General features: G+C 40.2%; 1 protein-coding gene across 1 annotated transcript in view; it reads left to right on the forward strand.

Annotated features, from left to right (window-relative positions):
• The window catches only part of PRKCE (protein kinase C epsilon), a 726,422-nt gene that overhangs the window by 261,422 nt on the left and 446,910 nt on the right, over positions 1-18,090 (forward strand). Inside the window, exon 2 of the mRNA XM_044663289.1 lies at positions 9,437-9,500. Within this exon, the coding sequence (XP_044519224.1) occupies positions 9,437-9,500 (64 nt within the window). The remainder of the gene's footprint in view (positions 1-9,436; positions 9,501-18,090) is intronic.

The following is an 18,090-nucleotide window of genomic DNA, read 5'->3' on the forward strand; positions in this document are numbered from 1 at the left end:
AGGAGGTGAGGGTGCCTTTTCAATACCATCCAGTGCGAAGGCTCTCCTCATAGTGGTATCTCTCAGAGCCTCAGATATTTCACCTGTATGATAAAGGAACAGACTAGCTCTGTGGCACTACTCTCTACGTGGTTTATTTTGACACACTTTGGCCCCTAAATTGAAATCTGCCCCTCGGTGGATAAGCAGGAACTGACCAGGTTTAGAGAACCATCTAAGGCCATTATGAATCCAGTTCTGTCTATACATATTTGACGTGGGGCTCAAAAAAATAATGCATATGTGTGGCAGGCTAACTTGAGAGACTATGCAAAGTAGTAAAACCATCAGAGGAGTGTTTTCCAGTCCAGCCAATATTACTGATTAGTGGAGTAGCTGAATTAACTACAAAGGAGTGTTTCAATAAATACATCCCCCTCATTCCCACTTATTCACTTATCATTAACTGCTCCAAGAATTGGGGATCTTATTTGAAACTTTCTCTGCCTCACTTTGAATGGGTACTTTCTCTTCAGGTCAGATAAATCTACTTCTTTGTTCTAGAAGCCGGAAGATTCTGCTAAATGCTGAGATAGGCCATATGAATATTGGCCCTCTTCTTTTAGCTGTCGATACTGAGTTTCAGAGAACCTAACTGCTTTTAACGAGGAAATGGGGAACTAACATAAATTTTTTTCCCCCTCTAAGGCCATTCTACCTCCATGGGGGGATAAGAGGAAACTTGACTTTGACTGATCTCAGTTTATTGTTGGTCTGCATCTTGCTTGTAATGGATCCATCCTTCGTTCTTTCGTTCCTTCATTCGTTCGTTCCTTCGTTCGTTCCTTCGTTCCTTCCTTCCTTAGTTCCTTCCTTCCTTCCTTCCTTCCTTCCTTCCTTCCTTCCTTCCTTCCTTCCTTCCTTCCTTCCTTCCTTCCTTCCTTCCTTCCTTCCTTCCTTCCTTCCTTCCTTCCTTCCTTCCTTCCTTCCTTCCTTCTTTCCATAAGTGTTTATTAAGTAATTATACAAACTACCAAGATAGGTGCTAAGAATCCAAAGATAAAGAACAGCATTTGCCCTCATGGAGTTTGTATTCTACTATTCTACTACTACTTTAGGATAAATAAATGCAACATAATATGAGAAGGGAAGATCATTAATAGCTAGGAGTCAGGGCAGTCACAGTAACTGGAGGTATCAACCATTAAACATTTAATGGGGCCGCTAAATGGTTCAATGGATAGAGTGCCAGTCTTGGAGATGTGAGGTCTTTGGTTCAAACATGGCCTCAGATGCTTTTTAGCTGTGTGACCTTGGACGAGTCACTTAACCCCAATTGCCTAGCCCTTACCATACCACTGTGTTGGAAATAACTTAGTATTGACTGTAAGGCAGAAGGTAATGGTTAAAAAAGATAATTAAGGAATTAGAAAAAGCTTCCTGTAGGAGATAGCTTATGAAATGAACTTTGAAGGAAGCCAATGATTCTAAGAGGCAGAGGTGGGGGAGGGAGTGCTATAGGAGAATATTGAGATAAGTGGGAGGCAGGAAATGGAATATTGAGTTTGAGTACTAGCAAATAGGCCACGCTGGCTTGGAACACAGAGTGTGTGAAGGGGAATAATATTCAGTAAACCTAGAAAGGTAGGCTGGAGTCACACTGTGAAGGGCTGACGTGCCAAGCAGAAGAGTTTGTATTTATCCCAATTATTATTATAATGTTTTGGGTTTCTTCCAAAGAACAACATCTGTGTTAAACCACATGCTGATACATAGAGTTTAAAAGGTAACATTATTCTTTGACATTACAAAAGAAAGGAAAAAGTTACTATTGGGTTGTATAATGGATAGAGTATCAGACCTGGAGTCAGTGAGTCAATTAGGAAGACCGGAATTCAGATCCTGATTCAGAAACTACCCAACTGTGTGACCCTGAGCAAGTCACTTAACCTCTCTCTGCCTTAGTTTCCTCATCTGTAAAACGCAAATAATGATCTGTTGCTATTCAGTCATTTCAGTTGTATCCAACTTTTCCTGCCCCTATTTGGGGTTTTCTTAGCAAAGATACTGGAGTGTTTGTCTCAGCTCATTTTAAAGGTGAGGAAATGAAGACAAACAGTGTTAGGTCACTTGCAGGACAGTGAGGTGGCTCAGTGCCTAGATAGCTGGACTCGGAGACAGGAGGTCCTGGGTTCAAATTTGGCCTCAGACACTTCCTAGCTGTGTGACCCTGGGCAAGTCACTTAACCCCCATTGCCTAGCTCTTACCACTCTCCTGCCTTGGAACCAATACACAGTATTCTTTCTATGATAGAAGGTGAGGGTTAAAAAAAAAAAGATCTAATGAGGTAATTTGCAAACCTTGGAGTATTACTTATTGTTATTATCAACACTAGTGAGCAATTTGGGACTGACTCTCTAAGAAATGCTATTTGGTTTGATGACTCCAGTCTTTAAAAAAGCCTTTAGTTGAACATTGATGGTCTGGCCTGTCCCAAGAAATGGAGCAAAGAAGATGGCCCTGGATTTTCTCCTCAGGTGGAGAGATGTGATATACGGACATATAGATTTCTCTGTTGGCAGAGAGACATGGAATATAGACATACGACAATCTCATATAGGAGACTGTATAACAAATTGCTGAGAGGTGACTGGGAAATGCCTCTTATAATTGAAAATGCTTTCATGGCTGTCTCTTCAGAGGGGAGGAGAGGTAAATGGAGAGATGGATTTCCCATTTTTGCAGTCATCAGCACTTCCTCCTGATCTTGGCAGAGAGTACGAAGCCCAGTAATGCTCTTTTAATGGATGGACTCAAAGGAGGGAAACTTTTATGTGTTTCCGTTTTGTGTATACATGTTCTATGTGATGTAGCTTTTTGGAAATAATTGTCTCCTATTCTTGTTATGCCGCTGATTTTTTGGGCCCGAGAAAGCATCCATAAAATGGGCAACATGTGGGTTCCACTTCATTCCTCCAAATCCAGGACCAGATTCACCAATAAATGTCTCGATCAATTCAATCCAATTGAGTTCCACAAATATTCAGATGTAGCCTACCCTGCTGATGTACTGGATAAGGCGGAAGCTAGGAATACAAAGGCGAGATCGCACCAACAAGACCTTACCTCAAAGAGCTCATGGTCTAATTAGAGTTGACCAGAGACAGATGCAGATGCTAAGTGTAGCCTTTGGGGGCAGCGAGGTGGTACAGGGCATAGTGTGGGGCCTGGAGACATCTTCCTGTGTTCAATCTGGTCTCAGACTCTTATTAGCTGTATGACACTGGATAAGTCAGTGGATAGAATGTGGGGCCTGGAGTCATCTTCCTGTGTTCAATCTGGCCTCAGACACTGATCAGAGGTGTGATCCTGGGAAAGTCACTTAATCCCTTTGTCGCAATTTCCTCATCTATAAAATAAGCTGAAGAAGGAAATGGAAAGCCACTGTGGTATCTTTGCCAAGAAAACTCCAGCTGGGGTCATGATGAATCAGTCACTGAAATGACTCAACAACAACTGATGTTCTAGATACAGTGTTGTATCCCACAGATACAAATGTAGGCAAGCAGGACATCCCCTGCTTTCAAGGAACTTATGTTCTAGAGAAGGAAGACAGTATATAAAGGGGAACTAGAAAAGGGCACAAGAAAGGCAGGGATGCTTGCATTGGCATACATGAAGGTGGCTGGACAGTTTTGTGGCAAGCAAAGTGTAAAGTGATTAATGAGGGGACGAGGAGGATGAAGGGGAGGAGATCAAGGTTGGGGGCATTGAGGGAGGAGTACTGGCAGCATGGAGATGGTTAAGAAGTGGTATGGAGAGGGGGCAGTTGGGTGGCCTCAGTGGATTGAAAGCCTGGCCTAGAGATGGGAGGTCCTGGGTTGAAATCTGGCCTCAGACACTTCCCAGCTGTGTGACCCTGGGCAAGTCACTTAACCCCCATTGCCTAGCCCTTACCAATCTTCTGCCTTGGAATTAATATAGAGTTTTGATTCTAAGACAGAAGGTAAGCTTTAAAAGAAGGGACCTTAGACATCACCTAATCTAAGCCCCTTATTTTCCAGTTAAACCTGAAAACCATTGAAATAACTTGTTTAAAGTCATATAGATAGACCTAAAGGTCACAGAGCCAAGCTGGCTTCAAATTCACTCTTTGGCCCCCCAGTATTCTGTTCTGATATCTTCTGTGAATAGGACTTGTGATTAATTGCTTTAGGGATGGAGTTGCATAGCATTGCATCTCTCTCTGTCTCTCTCTCATTCAGAGAGAGCAGCAGCCACAGCTGTTGCCAAGATGTTTTCAAAATACTGTCTTGAATGTGAATGTCCTAATACACTTCTAGTCAATGACTCTTTTCCCTTACCATCACTTCTAGTGCTCTTAAAACACACACACACACACACACACACACACACACACACGTTCTTTCTTTGCTTTATATGAGTCACTGATTTATGCAATCAATTATGAAAAAGTGAAGAATCATTGACAAGGGAGGACCTAAGAAGGCATGAGTCTATTTCATGTTGCCCTTTTGGACTAACAGAGAGAACCCATTCAGGGGAAAGAGGATTGAACTCAGAGTCAGAGGATCAGGGTTCTAATCCTGGGTCAACTCTTTTTTATCTCAGTGATCTTTGACTTGTTACTTCACCAGCACTGGACCTCACTTTCCTTCTTTATAAAATAGAGTTAAAGGGCAGCTAGGTAGCACAGTGGATAGAGCAGTATGCCTGGAGTTGGGAGGACGTGGGTTCAACTATAGCCTCATATACTTCCTAACTGTGCAACCCTGGGCAAGTCACTTAATCCTGATTGCCTATCCTTGCCACACTTCTTTCTTGGAATTGATACCAAGACAGTAAAATTATTAAAAAACAACAACAACAACAAAAAAAACCCTAAACAAAAGAGTTGGACTAGACTAGATAATCTGTACAGTTCCATCCTCTTGTATTCCACAATCCACTTTCTGAATGAACAAATTATTTTGATTCCACGCTTTTGGAAAAGGAGCCCCCCCCTGATGTGGTCTTATTGAAATTAGGGTCTTGTCTAAAGAATTTGACAGCTCAGGCCATCTCCATGATGGGGGAACAAGTTTTATTATAAGATAATGTAGCAAAAGTGCAATGATAAAGAACTAGCTAGGGGGGAGTATAAGTTGGGAAGTAAGGTAGGAAGGTAAGAAAGGTAGGGAAGTGTGTAAGCAGTTTTCAAGAACGCTTTTTATGTTGATTAGTAATGAGGAAGAGGTCATTGGTTTGACTGATGTCACTTTACCCATAGTCCACTTTGGTCTGCATGGCTTTACTCATGATTCACTCTGTTTGCTCACTGGAGGTGGGGAGAATAAACCAAATTGTAACTGGGCTGCTAATGACATGTTAAACACCCCAGAACAACTTTCGGTCAAATTTTGCTCTTTTTCACAGGCTCTGAGGAAAGCAATGATTGTGGAAATTGGGCATTGTTTGGACCTAGTCCTGTGTGACTGGAAAATTTGAACCTCAACTAAGGACTTAGGTTATGTGATGTAAGGAGTTTTCTCATAATTGTAAATCTAAGCAACCCATATGTCTTATCTGAAAGGTGGCCCCATACTAATCGACTAGTTATTGTTTCCATATTCTTCTGATTGTTCACAGCTACTTGGCAGGATTTGTGGGACACTTCAGCCCACATTACTCCTGGTTGAATCCTTCAGTAGGGATAGAATCTGTCTGGGTCTGTAAAGGCAGATATTTTGCAGTTGACTCAGTTTGGATTCCATGAATGACTCCCCAGAGAGCCTAGAGGGTGGATGCTGATAGACATTAACTCTACATATGATTGGAAGAATCAAGGAAGACTTCGAGGAAGAGGAGGTATTTCTTCTGACCTCTGTATAGGAAGGATAAGGTTTAGATAATTCTGCTAGTTGTATCTTCCCCCCCCATCCCCCAGGCATCCAACCCTCAACACAGAAAAACTGTTTGTTTCCCCTTCTACATAAGATGTTCTGACCTTAATGCTAAACAGAGCTTTTGTGAGGGAAAAGTAAGTTTAATATTTCATTTCATTTTCCCTTACAAAAAATATTGGTAGTTTTTGTGTTGGTTTAATGAAAAAAAGGTTTTTTGGGTACCCACAGTCTTCTCTTTTTTTTCAAACTTAAAGTCTGTCTTTCTCTTTTGACCCAACAATTCTAGCCATATTCCTCAAGTTCATAAGTTCGTTCCATCAAAGTTCATATTGAGCTTGAGGAAAACAACTGGCTTTCATGAGTCAAATTCCCTGTTCACCAGAGATCTCTTTAAAGGGCGCAGATGCCTTGTAGTTTTCACACTGTAGATTTTGGGAGCCTCAATAGAAGCCACGTTATTGACTAGTAATAGTACCCTGGACTTCCTTTTTCTTTCTTTCTTCCTTCCTTTCTTCCTTCCTTCCTTTCTTTCTTTCTTTCTTTCTTTCTTTCTTTCTTTCTTTCTTTCTTTCTTTCTTTCTTTCTAACCCTTAACTTCTGTGTATTAGCTCCTTGGTGAAAGAGTGGTAAGGGTGGGCAATAGGAGTCAAGTGACTTGCCCAGGGTCACACAGCTGGGAAGTGTCTGAGGCCGGATTTGAACCTAGGACCTCCCATCTCTAGGTCTGACTCTCAATCCACTGAGCTACCCAGCTGCCCCTGGACTTCCTTTTTCTTACTTTTTTTGGACAGTGGAACTGCCAACTGGGTATGATTTGGGTTAATGACAGAGGAGTAAATTGCCCATTCCATCCTTGGTTACGGCTATTTTCATCTCCTCAGTCCTATTAATGGGAGCATTCTGTCGACGTGAAATCTGGACAAGCCCAAGCCGAGTAATTCTTTGGCTCAGTAGTCAGTCTGGTAAGCTGAAGGTCCCAAGTTCGATCCTCAGAAGGATGGTATGATATACTGGGAGAGGCTTCTGGAGACAAGAAGAGTCACTTGGCTTGGGCTTGGCCTTTGATAGGTCCAAGCCTGAGGCTATCACCTTTAAGCTAAGTAAACTGGGGTTTATTAAATCTTTCTAGGCTACAAGTTTGGGGGCTTCTAGATTCCACACTGACAATTCCATGACCTGGTCTATCAATATGTTCTCTGTCCCTGTGTTTTTATCTTGTCTTGGCCTTGAAGGGGACTTAAAGGAAGATGCTTCCAGGTTCTTCTCTTGAATTGGTCCTCCACACAACTGCCAAATGGCCACTCCTAAACCCACATCTGCCTATGTTAGCCCACTACTTAAAGTTTTTCCAGTGGTTCCCTTTTGCCTCTAGAAACAGAATCTTCTTCCTGGCATTAAAAGCCCTTTAAAATCTGGCTACCATTTACCCTTTCATTCAAAGTGGTCTGATAGCTGTTTTCCTGTCATCTCCTGTCTCATATGCACATGACCCCCATGTTTGAAATGCCATCCACTTCACACTTCTATGAATAAACTTTCTCAGTTTCTTCAAAGCACAGCCTTTATTTTATCTCATCTACCTGAGGAATCTACTGATTTCTCAAGTCTCTTGGAGCCCTTCCACCTTTTCAGATTACTTTGTATAAACTTTGTCTATTAATACATAGATAAACGTTGTATATCCACAGTGGAACATTCCTTCTTTGAGGCATCTTTGTATCAATGCCTGGCATAACAACACCTTGTATGTATGCTCTTGTTCAGTTATTTTCAGTTGTATCTGATTCCTTGTGACCCCAATTGGAGTTTTCTTGGCAAAGATACTAGAGTAGTTTATGATTTCCTTTCCAGATCATTTTATAGAGGTGGAAACTGAGGCATATAGCATTAAATGACTTGTTCACGGTCATACAGTTAGTAATCATCTGAGGTCAGATTTTTCCCTCAGGAAGAAGAGTCTTCCTAATTCCCAGCCCCGTGTATTATCACTGTGCCATTTAGTTGTGCCCTGGCATATATAAGGAGGGGCTTAATATGGAATTGTTGAATTGAACTGAAAAAAGAGACTACATATCTCCTTTCCTTCAGGAGCTTAATAGGCTACTTGAGCAGTCAAGGCTAATGTACATGAAACAATTAGAGAACAAGCAAGGCTGAATATAATCCAATAATGTGTGGTACCTGATCCAACCTAATTGCTATAGGGATTCAGAAAAGAGAGGTAGAGGGATCAGTGTAGGCTGGAGTAATGAAGGATGAGTAGGACATCAAGGCAAATTTAGATTTGCTGGCAGGAAAAACTTAATGATTCCAGCTTTACAAAAGTGGGGTGGACTGCCCGCAGGAATTAGTGGGTTTCCTTTCCCTGAAAGTCTCTGAGCAATAAAGCTAGATGATAGTTGGGTATGTTAGAGAAACAGGACTTCTATAGGATATGGGGCAGACTGCATAGCTGCTAGGATTCCTTCCAACTCAGAAATCCTCTGATTCTGGGATATAGAGAAAGGGGCTCTAGAACTGGGGGAGCCGCATCCCATGCCTCAGTGTTTCCAGAAGCATTCTTGGTGCATCATGCACCAACCTTAAGGCCTGACCCCTGTCTTCTTTAAAACATTATCCTTCATAGAAATTGAGTCTGAACTTTGGAAAACAAGTGAAATATTTTCTTTGGAGCAGCAGGAGATTTCTCATTTTGTGGGTTCCAGCCATGTCTCACTCATGCCATGCTTATTCCCACCTCCATGTATGTTTTTTTTCCTAGCTAAAATTCCATTTCCTTTTTTTTTTTCTGTCTAAACACTTCCTGTCCATTCTTCAAGGCCTAGAATCTACATGAAATTGCCCATATTTCTTTCAACCCACAGTGACATGTCCATCCCCCCCCCCCCCCCCGGTAACTGTCATACCTTCTGTCTTAGAACAGTATCAAATTCTAAGGCAGAAATGAAATGCTAAGGGTTAGGCAGTGGGGTGTAAGTGACTTGCCCAGGGTCAGATTTCAACCCAGGTCCAAGTCTGGCACTCCATCCACTGTGCTATCTAGCTGCTGCAAGAGGGAACTTTTCTCGAGTGTGGGGTATATGCCTTATTCTTTTCTTGTATATCCTAAAGCCTTTAACATAGATTTGGGCACACAGAAAATCCTTGTTGGCCCGGAGAGAGGCATCATAATATAGCAGGAAAAAGCACTGGATTTGGAGTGAGAATAATATGAGCTCGAAACCTTCCTCTTATACTGACTAGCTTTGGGGACCAAGACCAGAAACTTACGAAGCTCACAATGCCTTAATTTCCTCACTGTTAGATAGAATATTTAAGTATTATAATTAATAATAAAAAAATAATGCTACATGAAATGCCTGCCTTTCAGTGTTGTTCAGTCTCAAATAGCATATTGTATGAAAGTCTTTGCAAGCCATCGAGGTCCATGTAAATGCCTGTTATTACAATTGCCCTGAGCTTAAATGGTTGGTGATATCAAACAATGTACAGAAAGTAGGCCACTATTATAAGCTTGTTAATAGAGTCTCCGTTCTTTTCTTAATTGCAGATTGATCTGGAACCAGAAGGAAGAGTGTATGTGATCATCGATCTCTCTGGGTCCTCCGGCGAAGGTAAGAGCTCTTGGTATTTTATTCCCTCTGCTCTTGACTTGATGTATTTCAAAAGTGCAAGTTTTTGTCCTCAACCTTTCTAGGACCTGATACAGCAATATTTAATGCTACCGAGCTGATGTTTTTTTTAAAAAACAAGATGCATTCAAATGCTCAGATCTGTGTACCAGAACAGGCATCATTGTGATCTAGTAATCTACTTTACCAAGAGAATCTCATGGAAATAGGGGCGACTCTGGTATTGATTGGTGCATAAGACTGGTTTATATAAAATGGCCACTTCCTAGTGTTCATACTCCTAGTTTTTTGGGTTTGGAGCATCTGGGTATTCAGAAGTGAAATGACTAAGCCATCAACAACCTAGCTACATGTGTGTATCTGTATTTACATTTCTGTAGAAGCATTCCTTATGGAGGCAAATGAACTGACCTCATCTTATATGTGACCATAAGCAAGTGAGAGTTTGTAGAAAAAATTCCCAGTTACCCATGGAAAATGGGCCATTTTTCTGGCCCTGGGTTTCTTTGTTCTTCTTTTCCATTCCCAATTTCCTGGGTCTCTTAGGTAATTTATTTGCCCTTTAACACTTGAAGTTTTATATTGGGAGGGAAAATAAAATCAAGAAAACTATGTAAAACAAAACCATGATACCTTTTCTCTAGGTAAGCGTGTGTGACCAGAAGGTTCTTTGGAAGAGTAAACTGGGCTATAGATTGTTTAGGGATTAAGATTATTTGGCTGTCTTTTTCTCTTCTTCCTGAAGAGCATGGAAAGGAGGCATTGCTTGCATTGTTCCCCCCCCCCCCCAAAAAAAGCTAAGTGTCAATGAATTACTTCTAATGGTTAAAGAAGTAGGTTGATACTGAAATGGGAAAGTCCCAGAGGACTCAGCACCCTTCTTCAAAGTCAATTTTGATAGAGTGTTTGAGGCCAGGCTGTGATAACTAAATTCATAGACATAGATTACCACACTCACATAATCTCCTGGGGGGGAAGGGGGAGGTGAGAGGAAAGGGAGAGTGAGTGGGAGAAGGAAGGAGGAAAGAAATAAACATTTATTAAGTACTTCCTTTGTGCCAATCCCAGTGAAAGACAGTATCTATAGAGACAACTAAGTAGTAACGTAGATAATATTTCAGACCTTGAATCAGAAGGACCTGAGTTCAAATCTGCCCTCAGATACTTCCTAGCTACATGAACCTGGGCAAGTCACTTAACCTTGTTGATACTGAGACCAAAGATAAGGGTTAAGAAAGGAAGAAAGAAAGGAAAGAAGAAAGAATGAAAAGAAAATAATCTCTGCCCTAAAGGAACTTATATTCGAATGAAAACATTATAAAAAGGAAGTTGAAAAATGGTAGTGGTTGGGGAGCTGGGAGAATGAAAACACTCAGAACAGTTTTGAAGTCCAAAAGTCAGGAATAGGCCTGAGAGGAGAATAAAAGCCACCTTGGGCCCATCCACACAACTGATGCCTCAGGAACTCACTAATGGGAAAAGTCATATCTTACAGAAGGATATTCCAGGTTGAGAAGGCTACAGAAGAGGTTGGGTATAGGGGGCAGCTGGGTGGCTCAGTGGATTGAGAGCCAGGCCTAGAGATGGGAGATCCTAGGTTCAAATCTGGCCTCAGACACTTCTCAGCTGTGTGACTCTGGGCAAGTCACTTGACCCCCCATTGCCTAGCCCTTACCATTCCTCTGCCTTGGAACCAATATGCAGCATTGACTCCAAGATGGAAGGTAAGGATTAAAAAAACCAGAAGAAATGGTTGGATGTTCTTGGATAAGGAGATTCCAAGTGCTGGGAGAAGTTTCAGCATGAGACAGCAGCAGAGATATGTTTTTTGAATTCTGTAAGCCAAGAGCAGGGCTGCAAGGAGAATGAGAGTGAAAGGATTATGGAACCATCCTATGTTAGCGGGCAGAATACTAGCTTGGGCCTCAGAACAATTAGGTTCCAGTCTTGGCTCTGTTACTAAGTCATTGTGTAAGTCCAAACCCTTTTGCATCTTGGAGAATCAGTTTCCTCATGTATAAGAAAAAAAATAAATTTATAAACATCTATTTATAAAACACCTTAAGGTTTATGCATAATTTACATATATTTTCCTTTTTTACCCTCTAAAACCCTCACCTTCCATCATAGCAGCAATTATAAGACAAAGGATGAGGGCAAGGCAAAGGGGGTTAAGTGACTTGCCTAGGGTCACACAGGTAGAAAGTGTCTGAGATCAGATTTGAGCCCAAGTCCTTCTGACTCCAGCCCTGGCATTCTATCCACTGTGGCACCTAGCTACCCTATGTATATGATCTCATTTGAATTTAAAATAACTCTCAGTTAAATTATCCCCATTATTACAGATGATAAAATGGAGGCTCAGAAATGAAACGACTTGCTCAGAGTCTCGTAGGTAGTAAATATCAGAGACCAAATTTGAACCATGGTTTTCCTGGCTCCTGTGCCCATCTAGTACACTTCTCTGCCCCTCTGTTAAATAAGGAGAGATGGTGGAGTGGGACCAGATGATTTCTAATGTCCTCAACAAGCTTTGAAATCCTATGTCAATAGTTGTAAGGGGAAGGGATGAACCAGACTCTGAAGTTTCGCAAAGGAATCTGGACAAATGATGCCACTTGCAATGGTGTCTACTGATTTTCCTTTGCCTAATTAATCACATAATTTTCAACATGTGTTGTATTAATTCAGAGTAATTCGGTGACTGCAGGGGATGATGGTGGGGCAGGTGAGGAATCATAAGAATTAATCACACTTTTAACACATCTCCATTATTTGAGATGGATTGTAAACTTTAGCATCCTCACCTGAATCAGTTATTTGTATTTTATATATATATATATATATGTACTGTACTGTTCTCACATAGAAGAGTAAGGACTGGGCAATGGAGGTCAAGTAATTTGTTCAGAGTCACACTGCCAGGAAGTGTCTGAGCCACATTTGAATCCAGAACCTCTCTTCTCCAGGCTTGGGGCTCTATCCACTGAGCCACTAGCTTCCCCTACCTTCTATATTTTTTGATGATAAGAATTGTGATGTAATTTATTCCAGAAAACTGAGTGCAGCAGATCATGGTTCTGTGCCACCCCCATTTCTCCCTCCCCCATCAGTTTAAGCCAACTAAAGATTACTATAGGATGTCTGAACTTAGACTCTAATGAAATATCAGACATGTAAAATTAATCACTCTTTCCCTATGTAAGCTGCAGTCAAGGAGATAATTAAATATACATTTTCTGTGCCGAGAAACTGTGCTAGTATATCGTCAGCTGTATATTTACTCTGGGAACCTGAAAAATCAAATAGAATGGCAGAGTTTTAAATTTTGTATAAAGCAATGAATGGCTAGATCTACTTGACCAATAAGGCAAACACATTTGCTCATAACTGTAGGGAAAAGACAGACAGATGAATAAATAAATAAATTACCAACAATTGATTTCATTCCTGCTCCTACTCCCCATTGCCATATAAATGGCCAAGACAATTTTCATTTGGCTCAGTTCTCTGTGAATTTTTATCTCTTCCATCTTATGAAAATATTGTTTGCCCTGGACATGCTGACAGATGCTAGAATCAGCAAAGAGCCAGCAGGTGTCACTTTCCAGAAAAGAAAACTTTCAGTACAGGGTGGAGGTGGGGGTGGGAACAGAAGGGGGGGAGGGCAGGAGGCTATTTCCAAAGTCCCAGTCTAGATCAAGATTCTAGCAATGGCCAGGAGAAAGAACCTTCTTTGTCCTTTTTTTTTTTTTTTGGAAACTTAGCATCCAGTCTCCTTATTTTCTATTTGTTTTTCCATATCCATTCCATGTGATCCAGGAACTTCTTGGCCCTGTGTGCCCACTATGGGATTTGTTTGCAAAAGGACAGCAAGACAAGGCTGGGAGCCAGTAACATTTGGGGGCAGAGTGGGTGTAATTGCTGATCTGTAAAAGGACGTAGGTTTAAACACAGGATAAAAACAGATAAAACCTTTTTTACCTTTACCTTTTATCTAATTGTGGACAAATATCTTAGATGACTGAATGGGATAGGTACTTATATGCCAGAAAAGGAGTCATTGTGCTATAGTGGAAAAAGCAGGGACTCAGGAAGCAGAGGATCGAAGTTCAAATCCCACCGATGAGATGTGGGCAAATCCTACTTGTGGGACTCTAGGCAAGTCTCTTTACCAATTAGGTCTTCGATTTCCTCACCTGTAAAAGGATAGGGTTGGGCCAGATGATCTTTGACTGTGTGACTATAAACAAGTCAATTAACCTCCTTGGGCTTTGATTTCCCTGTCTGTAAAGTGAGGTGGTTGGACCAGATGGCCTTTGAGATCTTTTCTCGATATCTATGTCTAATCAATATCTGTATCCATATCTATAATTATATCCATATGCATATCTAACCTATATCCATATATCTATGGCTATGTCTAATCTATATCTGCATCCATATCCATATCTATAACTATATCCATATGCATATCTAATCTATATCCATATCTATGTCTATATCCATATCTATTTCTAATCTATATGTGTATCCATATCAGTTTATATCATATATATCCATATCTATGTCTAATCTATATTTGTATCCATATCTATATCTATATCATATCTATTTCTAACCTATATGTATCCATATCTGTCTATATTATATATATATCCATATCTATGTCTAATCTATATCTGTATCCATATCTCTGTTTATATTTATATCTAATCTATATCTGTATCTAATCTATATTTGTATCAATATCTCTATCTATATCCATCTATCTACAGATATATATCTCTATCTCTATACTGATATAAGTATATACACACATATGCACACATATATACATGCATGCACATACATGCATGCACCTATGTATACACACATGCCTGCATGCATCCCTGTATGAAATCCAAGTGTATGTCAAAATAAGATTTATCATACAATAAGAGACCCCAGTGAGCCCACTCTGTACAAAGAAGGAGGGGAGCTAATGGGCTGAGTTCAGCTCTCTTCCTAGCTCTTTTGTTCTGTCATCATTTCATAGTTAACTCGAATCAACACTCCTAGCTTAACCAATGGCCATGAATAGAAAAGCTCATCTATATTCCCAAACAACAGGATGTATATAAATATGCAATTGTTTGGCAGAAGATATTCAGCTGAAGGTGTGTACATAATACCTCTCTCTTTTCTACTGTGCTCAGAACAGTTTTTTTCCCTTTTAATTTATTGCAAAGCCTGGGTGTTTTCAGTCCTCTAGAGCTAAAGGGAATGTTATTTTTAGCAGTCTAAGACAATTATGAGCGGCAGCTTAGTAGAATTCCCGACTGCTGGACCTAGAGTCAGAAATCTTGGGGTCAAATGCTGTCTCTGCCCTTTACCAGCTGTGACCTCTGGCTATATGTGGACCAGAAGCAAATCCCTTAGGTTCTACAGACATGTTGCAATTTCTGTTAGCTGGAGGATGTTTCCACTTAGGGTCTTAATGTATTGATATATGACAGTTGTACTTATAGAGGTTGTTTTAAAAAATTATGTTGTCAATTCGTTTACCATTCTTTTCGTTGAATGTTTATTAAGCTTCTATTATGGGTAAGTCTCCATTTTAGGTGCTGAACAACAAAGATAAAGGAGCTGCTTCAGGGAGATTATTAAAATCTGCTAGGGGAGATAAATTATATGTACCCGTGACTATAAAACAAGACAGACTATGTTGAGTTCATGAAAGAATAGAAGAATGCTATGAGTTTTCATAGATCAGAGAAATTTTGCCCATAGGTGGAGGAATTATGGAAAGTTTCATGGAAGAAGTAAGATTTTCATTCAGCAACATTCAACAAGTATTTATTCCTCTGGTAGGGGAGAGGGGAGCTACAAATATTGAGTCCTTGCCCTCAGGAACCTTAAAATTTTGAGATCAGATTTTCAATGGATTTTCAACCATTGGCTTCCAGTTAATAGAAACCAGATAAGACAAGTACACTGAAAAAAAAAAAAACACAGATGAGTACAGAGATAAGTGTCTAGGAGGATTTTTAGGCAGCTAGGTGGAGCACTGGGCCTGGAGTCAGGAAGACCTGAATTCATATTTTTTGTCAGATATTTATGACCTTGGGCACATCACTTAACACCTGTTTGTCCCAGTTTTCTTATCTGTAAAATGGGTATGATAATAATATCTACCTCCCAATAACACTCTTGGGAAAGGCTTAAAACTCCAAAGGGTTATTTTAATGATCAAATAAGATAATTGTAAAGTGCTTAGTATAATGCTTGGCACATCATAAGTGCTATATAAACGTGAGCTTTTATTATTATCATTGTTTTTTTTCTGTGAGATCAGATGAGAACGAAATCAGTTCCATCTTTGGGAGCTGGCTATCAAGGAAGGCATCACAAAATAGGAAGGTGAGAGATAAAAATAAGATGGCTAATAAAAGTCTTCATTCAATCCTTTTAGTCAGAATAACATGATATAATAGAAATCTTTCAAAGTTTGTCTCAAGGCCATAGTGGGAAAAAATTCTCAGCAAATCCACAAGTGGGTCTTTTACATACAGTATCTAAGCTTATCGATTGTCTCTAAATGATTCCTTTTTAATTTGTTCTCTTTTGAACAGAAAATAATACGAAAATATTTAGTGAGTTTGGTGACCAAAGGTCCCTGGTACAGAACAGAAAATTTGTAGATTGCAAACATTATTTTCGAGGAGCCTCTAATTGTTCCACAACTTGTTACTGAGCCTAGGGCTTCAGTTAACTTTGGCAATAGAAGAGTCAATAGAAACACTATTCATAAGTGTGCCAATTTTCCTTCTTTGGTCATAAACTAGTATTTAGTTTATAGTTATGACATCTTTATATGTAATCATTATAATATAACCTGGATGATTTTCTTTGTTTTTGTTAAAGGTACCGTTATCCTCTCAATCACTCTTTCATCTCCCTAACCAGAGAGGAATAGCAATGTTGGAGGTGATCGCTTCCATTTTGGACATGTTGAATTTTCAGTGCCAATGGAAATCTAAATAGAATTGTCCTGTAGGCAGTTGGCAGTATGGAAATGGATGGAGCTCAATTAAAGAAACTTAGAATTAAGTGCCTTGCCCAATATCATATGGTTTATTAGTGACAGTCAATTATTCCTTCTTGCTACAGACATTAATTAACCTTTGTTCTCCTGTGACATGATATGCCTTTCATATCATTCTCTCTAATACCACGATCATGTTGTTTTCTGGGGATATATTCCTATGAGTCAGGACGCAGGGCTTCCTGCCTCTTGCCATTTCCATTAGCCTATGCTGTTAATAATTAGCAATGCAGTAATTAGGAATTTTTGTAAAGATCACACAGCTTTATTTTTGTATGTCTCTTATCTTTGAGAACCCAAAGAATTTTTTAAAGCTAAAAAAGAAATTTAAGTTTTATATATATTTAGCTCTAAATTCTGGGTTAGGAAGCAAAAATACCCCAAATGGGGACCTGAAGGCTCTTCAGTAATTATCAGATAAACTTTAGGTATGCTATCTCTCTGCTTGTGAAGCTTTGTTTTCCATTGATTGAAGTTGAGTTTTTTCCATTCCTTCTTTTCTTTCCTGTGTGACCAAGGAAGGAAAATGCTCCAAATTGGTTTGAATTGTTGAGGTGTTGTGCTTTGAGATGAGCCTTCCCTTCTCCTTCAAAATGGTAATTTCTTTGGTTCTCAGGCAAGAGGGGAGTGGGCCTTTTCAGTCTCTTCCCAACACCTAGCCAGGTCAGGCCCTTCTGGGAATATGGATACCAGAGTCAACCCCAGTAAGATACCATTTCTTCCTACTGTGTTCCCTTCCTTCCTCAACACAAATGTATTCTTTAAGGGTGATGGGGCTCCAGCCATAAGGAGAATACTGCATTCAGAAGCTGCAATGGAGGAGGTGTTCTCTGTATTGTCACTGTGCCTCAGTGAGTGACAAGGGCAAAATTGGATAACATCTCATTTGCTCCAGGGTTCTGATGAGGCTTTAGCCCTCATGAAGCCTTTCTTCCCATCTGATTTGATGTTATTTTAAACTATTGGCTCCCAGTTAATAGATAGCAGATAATTAAAAAGAAGTGCAGTCTAATGGGGATAATGGGAAGACTGAGATAAGCACCAGCCTGGCTGGGTTTGAGTCCTGACTATACAATTTGCATGCTTCGTGACCTTGTCCACTAAATTCACATGTGTCTATGTTGCTTCCCCTGACAATGTAAGATTTTCAAAGGCAGAGATTATTTCATTTTGTCTTTGCATCCCTGGTGCTTAGCACGGTGCCTGGCACAATGTAGTTACTTAACAGATGATTGTTTCCTGCCTTCCTTCTCTCCTTTCTTCCTTCCCTCCTTCCTCCTTTTCCTGCTTTTTTCTCCTTCCCTTTCTTTCTCTCTCCCTTCTTTTTCTTCTGTTCCTTTCATCCTTCTTTCCTTTCTTTTCTTTCTTCACTGCCTTCTTCCCACCTTCCTTCTCTCCTTTCTTCCTTTCCTCCTCCCTCGTTTTCCTATTTTTCCTCCTTCCCTCCCTTTCTTTCTTCCTTCTTTTTATTCTGTCCTTTCCACT

Source organism: Gracilinanus agilis, chromosome 2 (assembly GCF_016433145.1).
Source record: "Gracilinanus agilis isolate LMUSP501 chromosome 2, AgileGrace, whole genome shotgun sequence".
NCBI classification, from domain to species: Eukaryota; Metazoa; Chordata; class Mammalia; order Didelphimorphia; family Didelphidae; genus Gracilinanus; species Gracilinanus agilis.